This window comes from Seriola dumerili, unplaced genomic scaffold (assembly GCF_002260705.1).
Source record: "Seriola dumerili isolate Sdu_G_001 unplaced genomic scaffold, Sdu_1.0 BDQW01000043.1, whole genome shotgun sequence".
Lineage (NCBI taxonomy): Eukaryota > Metazoa > Chordata > Actinopteri > Carangiformes > Carangidae > Seriola > Seriola dumerili.
Window position 1 is genome coordinate 2,413,791 of NW_019174298.1, and position 9,516 is coordinate 2,423,306.

General features: G+C 39.6%; 1 protein-coding gene across 2 annotated transcripts; it reads left to right on the top strand.

Annotated features, from left to right (window-relative positions):
• Positions 1-605: 605 nt before the first annotated feature.
• On the top strand, positions 606-9,501 carry LOC111217308. Of its 2 annotated transcripts, none has more exons than XM_022739107.1 (9): positions 606-1,004; positions 2,598-2,717; positions 2,804-2,866; positions 2,981-3,151; positions 3,438-3,636; positions 3,728-3,864; positions 7,137-7,180; positions 7,277-7,311; positions 7,489-9,501. In XM_022739107.1, exons 1-8 carry the CDS (start codon positions 963-965, stop codon positions 7,308-7,310), a joined length of 810 nt encoding a protein of 269 aa, XP_022594828.1. In that variant the 5' UTR covers positions 606-962; the 3' UTR covers position 7,311; positions 7,489-9,501. The 2 variants fall into 2 exon arrangements, with proteins under 2 accessions (XP_022594828.1, XP_022594829.1); XM_022739108.1 differs by having other exon boundaries at positions 2,604-2,717.
• Positions 9,502-9,516: the final 15 nt, after the last annotated feature.

Here is a 9,516-nt window from a genome sequence, read left to right on the forward strand (position 1 = left end):
AGGCCAAATGTTTTTATGTTCTCTGTTTGAGTCCGTTGATCTGTTATGAGAACGAATCCCCATCAAAAATAGCCCATAAAGGCGTTTATGTGAATGTGTGTGAATGTGTGTGTGTGTGTATTTCTCTCTCTCTCTCTCCTTGGTTTGGTCAGGTCTTCCCAATAGTAGCACACACCCACTTTTTCTCAATAAATCCAGTTAGAAAAATCACAGAAAAAAAAAAAATTAAAATAAAATATAAAGTTCAGGATTCCTCAAGCAGCATGCCTCCGTCAGCCTCTGCAGACACCCACAGTGATGTGCAGATCTTCTGCTGAAGTGTTGAGTGCGTCTTATTTTTCTTGCTCCGTTTGACTCAATTGTGTCCACTCAGTCGTAGCATTTACGGAGGAAAGCAAGGGTGTATGGCCCTGGACCAAATTTTTGTTCTGAGGGTTCGTATGCGGAACACTGTTTTAAATGCAAGCTGCTTTCAAGGGATAGAGTTTCAAGAACAAGAACAGATGTTACCAGCACCCTCTTAAAGCTCCCACAAGGTCCTTTTGTCTATTTTTTCTTTTCTTTTTTTCTATTCTTTTTTAATAATTCTTCATGAAGACTCTCGCCAGACGTGTTGACCAGATTATACATTAAATTCAGCCAATCTACAACCCCAAAACCAATTTGTTAAAACACATCTGCAGAGACCAGGACGTTGTATCTTGTCAAACAGAAGTGAGATGGGAGGTCTTTAAAAAGGGCTGTCTGTCAGCAGAGACAGTTAGTCTCAGTTTGAACTCACTCTGTGCAGGAGGAGCACATCAGGCAATGCTTTGAAGACCAGCGCCACATGACGAAGTGTCAAATTTACTTAACAGCAAATTCCTTTCTGTGGAGTGGAACTGAATTTATGAAAAGGATCTCTTTGCTTCAATGTGTGTGACAGAGGAGTCTGGTGTTTTCCACTGCCAAACACTTACCAGATGACCATCCTTGTGTCAACCCTGATTCAGAGCAAAGCTAAGGTAGGTGAGAACTTTTCTACAATCACGGCAGTAAAAAGTCCAACAGCTCACTGAGTACAAGGCGAGAAAAGAACAGAACATGCAAGTGGTAGTGAGAGTATGAAGCTTGATGCTTGATTGTGCAGTTTGCTGACCTACATACATATCATGGACAGCATGGAGAAAACAAATCATGTGATAGGTTACATTTGCATCATGTGCTCCTGCATTTGCCACATACCAGTCACATCAATAGTTTTATTAGATTACATTAATCAGATTATGTGTCATCATCAGTCATCAAATGGGTTTCCAATAAGACTTGGCGGCTGGTGTGATAGTCCCTCACTTCAAACGTAGCATCTTGTTTTACTTTGAGAATCACTTTTTAAATCCTCCTTGTTTCAAATGCTACTTTTTCAAGATTATTATTTTTTTTAAATTGCTTTAATAGTTGATTAAAACCATAATGGCAAAAGATTTTTCCTTTTCCCTTCCTTCAGTTCCCGACAATCGATTGGCGTGCACATATTGAGCAACTTAGATTCATGGTGAATCATGACATTTAATCTACAGGACCTGCTTATGTTTATGTTAATATAATTCAAAAACCCAAACAAGAGTTAAACTGTACAGCTCAGCATTATATGAGGAACAGACGGCAAAATGTGAAAAGAATACTTCTGGTCTCTGGAGGCTTTCAAAGAATTGTCCTTTGTGCCTTAATACATCTCAGAAGTCGACCAGGCAACAAATAAATCATCTTTTATTGTTTCAGTTCAGTGTTTTGCTGGCATCTGTCTGAACTGTTTATTGCAAAAGCTGCATTGAACTCACAGGTCAAGTCAAGAGGATGATTATCACAGAATACCTTCCAGTGCACACACATTGCCCACAGCGTTGGGAACATATGCTTGTCACCATGTTTTAAACCCGAGTAGAAGAATTAGGTCCATCTGGAGCCCATTTTACTCTTACAGATGCCAAAAGGTGCTTGGTAGTAGACATCATTGGCTACAGGCGGAGTACATGCATGTTGCGCTCTCTGACCATGCTTTCATGGTAGATGGCACTATTTGACCATAGCTGGAACTTATCTAACGCCAGGGTGGGTTCCTCTGAGGTCACACAAGTGGGAAAGAAACTATTGTTGTTACTACAACTGAACAGCTTTTACCCATGAACTACTAGATTGTGGATGGAAAGGCAAGAATTGCTCAGATGCCTGCTGTTATACTGGTATGGCACAAATTAGGAGGGAATTCCATTTGAGTTTCCTTTGAACTTGGTTTTCCTTTTAAAATAATTTACAAGATCATCTTTCCTCTCTTACAAAAGAAAGATGATCACACTGCTATGTGGAGTGCATTCATATGGAAATATTTGATGTCAGTATTACCACATTGACTCTTAATGTCGCCCTTGTTGGGTTTGTGGTTGAGAGCATTTGCTCCATTTTGCTATTTTAGGTTGCACAACCCATTGAGTATGTCTACTTGGGTAATGTCTGAGTATTTCCAGTGGGCTAGTGCACTTTGCAGCTGAGTAAATATCTGTGGATCAGACCCTCCTTGAAGTGTTAAGGGGTGAGAAGATAATGTATGTTTGTGTCAGTTGCAGGTAAAGTGTCTGTGTGTGCTTATGTTCCTGAGCTTCCCTCTGAATATGGCTGAGATCCCTGGTCCATGCAGACACTCCATCACTAGGGAGCACCTGCTTACAGTCAGGCATCTGGTAGGTGTTGAAACAACATTAGAAACAGCTGTTGATGCAAAAGTAGAGACATTGATCACACTACACAACATGTGCTGTTTCTGCAGATGGATAACCAGTTGAGAAGCGGGTGCTCGATAACCTACACATTCATAGAACGGAGAAGTTTGGTAAGGTAACATTTGTTTATTGTTACTGTTTGCCTTCGGAGAGCATTGATTCAAACTTTCCATTAACTGTACGTGCTTCTTATGATTATTACCTCATGCTCTGATTTCCCACAGAGCAAATGTTGCTTTGTAAAAGCTGCTTTACCCTGGATCCTGGAGCTCCTCACCACCCACTTCAAATATAGCCGGGGTTCAGTCAATGATGACTATGTTCAATCTCTGAGAGCGCTCATCCTCAACATATATTCTCAGAAATGTGTGCCACAGATTAATGAAGAGGTCGAGGTGAGTGTGTGTTTTTGACTGGTGCACTTGCGGCTTATTTCTCAGGGGTGAAGGATTACATTTTCTAGGATATAAAACATGAAAAAGAAATATGTGATAAGAGGAAGCATGGATTGCGTTATCTGAATTATTTACTGGGATTCTGATGTGTCTGCTGATGTTTTTGTTTGTTTGTTTGGGTATATTTCATTTTGATTTTAACATGTTCGAAATAATTCGGATCAATCAAAAAAACTGCCCAGCACATGGAGATAAATATTTAAATTATGTTTCTTGGATACGGCAGGACAAGCCAGAGAGTTTTGAGATGCTCTACAGAGGGTCTCCCACAGAGGCACTGCAGCGGGCTTCAGAGGTGCTGTCTGTTTACTGGGAGCTGGTCACGACCAGCGATACACCAGTAGACTGGAGATGTCAGCACGAATACACAGAAACCTTTGACTCTACCACAGAGCTATCCACAGAGTCACCCACACATTTTACAGGTCAGAACCTCAATTGCCTGGAAAGTGCTGTGATTATTTATGCAGATATCAGGGGCTATCCAGATCACAGATTTCTTGTCTTTTTCTACAGACAGTTATGGTAGAAAGTCAGTGAAGGCCTCACTGAGAAGACCGGTCAGAGACCTGTACAAGCTTGGTTTCATCATCGCCTCCATTTGCGGAGGACTGCTGTTCATACTAACTATCTACTGTCTGATCACACAAAAGGTACAGATGCCTCTGCCTTGTTAATTCCTACATCACATGTGACCTAATAAAGTTTAGCCACGCATTCCAGTCATTTTACAATAAAATAGTCTTGGCAGCCTGCCTCTGTTCTCTGCGGCGCTTCCTCTTGCAAAAGTACCACCCCTCCACATCCTTATACGTTAATGCGAAGTCATAATATTATTTAAGATGAAATTAGTCAAATTTATTTCACAAATGAATACTGTAACTGCTGTGTTTTTATGTACTATTAAAAACATGAAACAGACACAAATGTGTAATAAGAGCTAAATAACCCCATAAAATAAAGGCACTGAAACAGTCCCAGCTGCAGAGTACTCCTGGTAAAAATATAGGCTTTTTAGAAAGCAATAATATGCTAACAGGCGTGCTAACAGCACAGTGCGTGATGAAAAGGGGGAAAAAAGCAGAAACATCAATTTGTTGAATTTCATCGCAGCCTTGGTTTAGTTATAATAGGTCTCTGAACAATCTGTGGCATGCTTCCTAAACATTTTTATCCATTTAAAAAATCAAACATAGTCACGTAGTAACCAGCTCCCTACTGGCTAATGAGAGTTCTAAAGAAACCGCACTAATAGGGAAGCTGGGAAAGGTTTTGCTTATGAGAAGAGTCAAAAACTCTGCCTACTGGTAAATAAAGCCGCTCTTTGGCCACGTGTAGTGTTCACTTTGTCAAGTTAGATTATCCTTTAATCCTCACGGAGAAATTTGTGTACTGCTTCTGACCTCGACAAATATTTAGGAGCATTGGGATGTCAGTTGAGCATTGGGGACTAACTCTATTTCTGAGGCCAGCGCTTTGGTCAAGCAATTGCAGGAGGATTGCTAATGCCGAACATGCATTTGATGCATATGTTTTTTTCTGTAACATCAGTATAGTAGCTTCAAGACGATGCATGGAGCACCCAGAAACACCCCCACAGCTGGGAGGTGACAGTGCTAAACCACTGAGTTGGAGTATCACATTGTGTTTTGTCCTTGCACAAACTTGCGTTGAATGGCAGGATGGATTTTGATCACATGGGTGGCAGAGAATAGGTTCTCAGTTATCACATTAGACTAGAAGTGAAGTCTCACAAATAAATTGGCAAGAAAATGTTTCTTTTTGAGTGACTATTTTAAGTTAATATGGGATGATTCTTCACACTAAAATTACTATTTAGAGGCTCTTTCTCTCTTCCATTCACATTGTTTGGACATGCAAGCAGCTGTATTGTGATAGAAGTTCTGCAGTTTGCTAAACCCATGCACTAATAGGACTTTGTTAGTCAGAAGCTTGTTTTATAAAGGTGTTCAGATCTCCATTTAAATCACCAGCAGGCGAACAGAATTAGGCAAAAGCTAAGCAAGGTAATCAGTGGACAAACAAGGAATATTCACCAGGTAGACGGGCAACACTGGACATCAGTGGGTTTTGGATGCAAAGCCAAATCACACCAAATTTTTGCAGCTGATTCCTGTAAATGATGACGGGAAAGAAATGCACTGGGTTCTGTCATAAATTGATCCTGTCTTGTTCAGAGTTGATTGATTGAACTTTGAATACCAAGACCAGACGGCTTTGGAGAGCAGGTAGGACAGACCTCTTGTTCGGGAAGTAGGCCTATTGATTGTTTACATCCTTGTTTGGCCAGTTGCACGCAGTGACATATCAGCAGCATCAGGAGCGATGCTGCATGGCTGGCAGTGAATACCATAGACTGATAGAGATTAACCACATTAAAATGCTCGATGAGGTGGATCATGCTCCACTTGTGGCACGCTATTGATATCCTGCAAGCCATGTTTTCCCCCCGCAGATTTTGTCTATGACCCTGCTAATTCTATTTCCTGACTATCCTCCGTTCTGCCACAGTGTGTGGGTAAATGTTGTCCTGCCAAGTGCCCCTAAAAGCCTAAGATCTAAGCAGTAAACCCTCTCTGACTTTAATTAACATCATCTGTGCGCTTAGTGAGAATGTGTGACTACAGAGGAATGCATGAGATTAAATGCTGTGTGAGGAAATGGACAACGTTGGAAATCACACGTTACTTTGGGCAGATGCATGTCTGTGAATATTCTGTTTAAGAACTGGCATGTTTATGTTGGTTTCCGTATTTGCTCTGTCGCCATGAAGCATGCATTGGCCAATACAGTTAACTACCACGCCATCTCATGTCTGTCAGCTGAATGAACAGTGTAATTACAGTATGCAGCTGGTCTATTACATTTTCTGAGTATATGTGCAAGGAGAAATCCTGTCCAGACAAACAAATTAGTCCATGTAGTTGAATTTAGTGTCCCGTGCAAAGGCAGATGGTCAAACATTTTCTAGACTGTGTCTAAATATATAGGCTGAAACAAGTTGAGTGAGTTCAAAAAATAACTTGTCTGTAAATTGTCTCTGATGCATGCAAGCTCTGTCCATCTGTATAATTTCTGGACAATATGGCAGTGTTAATATCAAAGCTTTACTGGAGGCAAGCGCATAACTGAATGAAGGTTCAACCAGGAGCCAGACATACGACTCTTGTTAGTCTCCAGAGCTGCCTCTTTCAGCAGACCTGGAATTCCCATCACTACTGCACAGTTTGCCTGCAGTGAGTCCAAATCCCTAAGTGCTACACTGAAAAGACTTCAAAGAATATATTTATTTTCACTGAAATCCTCATGGCCTGTGACCCACCTTGGGTCACACCCCACCCACCAAGATCTTGCTTTGGTTTGTCTACAGGGGTGAGACAAAATAACTTCATAAACATCACACTACCAAGGACTTTACAAATGTATCTTTTCACTGTTAACTTGAAAGGTGGTTATAAAAAGTTTATTTGGTCAAGGAGAATGGAGGCAGTGGCAGCAGCTTGGATTCACAGCGGTTATAACAGATTCCAATAATGATAATAATGAAAGTTTTAACAGTGGAAAAAAATATTGAATCACTCATAGAGACTTTTCTACTTCTTGCAGAATTACCTTCTACTGGCCTGTCCATTTATGTGCTCAGTATGTTCCAACTCTGTCATATCTTTCCTAAATTATGGCAAAATACAGTTATTTTGTCTCAACCTTCGCACACAACCCTGTCAGTCGCCTGCCTCTCGCTCTTTCATGAGTTAGAACTCTAGCATTTTATCAAGTGATTTACCGTAGTCACTTCAAAATGTAATAAAATGAGGTGTTTGTTACTTTGTCACTCACGCTGTAGTTACTCACCCTATGTGTGCATTGGTTTCATTTCATAATGTCTTTTTTTTGTCCTTAACAGAGAACTCACAACCCTCACAGATCAAGATCTTACACAAACTCAAGGTAAGAACATACTGAAATATAAAATTAAAAATGATTGGTCTTTCCATTTTACTGAAGTCATCCTAATGGATCTCTTTGTCATCTGGATTAAATCAGAGACCTGCAGGACATAGAGATGGAGCCACAATAATGTGAGTATTCTTCTAACCTATATCAAATGTTATGGTCAGTTAAACAGCTGGATCTGGCAGACATTAAATGTCTTAAACAAACACATGCGTCAGCCTCAATGTAACGTATGACGGTTGTGCACACACCTGTATGTGTTTATATTTCTTTGTACTTTGAGTGTTTTTCTCTCCCTTCAGGTGGTAAAGAGCACAACGCTGCAGCCGCAGACGGAACACTTGTGAAGCTGTACATTTTATCCATCATGAACAAGTTTTCATATCACTACCTTGTATGTAATGTATCAGGCTCTCCTGTTTAATCGGAAGCTTCGCTTTGACTGAAAGCAAAGATGGACCTTATTTGGAATAATATGCTATGTATATTATGTTTATGCGTTATCTTTTGCAGATATCTTTTCCAGTTCACAAAAAAGTTTTATTTTTACACTAGTTATGAATGTTGAATAATGTGTCTCCATTTGCTGCCACTTAACCAACTGTTTGTAATGTTGTTTGCCAAACAGTTCCACAAGTTATTTATTAGTTTGACTCTATTCAATTACCGTATTGATAATAAAAGTTAACCATCAATACTAAATCCAAACTGTAATGCTCTCCAGCTGTACAGCTACCAGTGCATTCATATACTAATCAGCCACATTAAATCCAATAACTATACGCACACACACACACAGTATGTATATACACACACACACACACAGTATGTATATACATATATACACACACATGTATACAGTATATATGTTTGTATATACATTTACATTACATTATATGTATATATGTAATGTAACACACTTTTCGCATTACATTTACGCTTTTATCCAAAGCGATTTACAAGTGAGGGACATAACTAAAGTGTGTGTGTGGGTGATGTGAATATGCTGTCACAGGTTTTTATGAACACCTCATGAAATCCCATCTAAAGAACAGGTAAAGGCCTCATTAAGGGATTTAGGCCACTTAATAGCCTAGCCTACAAGCGTACATCCTGTTTGACTAAACACTTTATGAGGAGTCAAAAATGCTTTTATCCTTGCCAAAACAGTCTTTCCCACTGCTTTGGAAAGCAGCTTAGTTTCCTTGATTATCAGCTTACACTGCTGATCAATACACAGCCTTCATGGAGCCAACTTTTAAGTAATTCAATTTTAATGTTTAAAATATGACCAAAGTTATGACCAAAGATTTCTATATCAAGTTTCATTGCAAAACAGTATTAATAGTTTCAACATGAACTCTGGAGAATATTCTCTTATTGGTCAAACACACTGAGTTGTTGTTACTTGCAGAGAGGTGGAGAAACAATTTCGATAGATACACACCAGTCGCTGCTGCAGCTTCATAAGTAATGTCTTCACTGCACAGGGAAGGACAGGAATTGGTGGGACTAACATGCTACTACAGTTTACACATATGCATATATGACATTTAATCATTACTACATGTAACAGAATAACACTGACTGAGAGAAGGAGGGCAGTGTATGTGTATTCCCTAATGCTGTCATGACTTTCACCAGTGTTTACTCAGTGATGGTCCAGCCTAAGAAGACCACATTAGTAAATCATGTTGAAAGATTCCGACATGTCATCATGTGCATGTGTGCTAGCCTCTGCTTTGTTTTTGAAGAGACTGTGTAGGAAGCAGAAGAGTAAAAACAACACAGCCCTACCCCACAGCCTCTGCAGAACTGTGTGCAGCCTGCAATATAACATGATCTATAACTCACTTAATTTCACAGGCTACCGCTTATCAGTGTGCAAACCACTGTTGCACTGGCAGTAATCCATTCTTCATCCCTAGACACTGCTCAATTACCAAACAAGGAAAGTATTTCTATAATTCAATTTAGTGCCTTTCTGCAGAGGATTAAAGGCAGCTGTGGAAGATGAAAAGGAAAGTTGTCCTCAACAATAAATACGTAGGAGCTGTCCTTTTAGAATTGTTAATAGGGCTGCTGCATTTTTCTCTCTCCCATCCTCTCTGCCTCTTTTATTTTCAAATTAGATGAAACAGAACATTTTGTTGATGCTAAAAATATATCAGTTTTTTTCCCCACTCAGATGTAATAATAGGTACAAAGTGATAACAATTCACTTTATACAAAAATGCATTATTCAAAGTTTTTTCACAAAGTTGATATAAATCGTCATGTCAAGTCACAGGTTAAAAATCCTGGTATAAGCTTATTGACTTTCTCTGTCA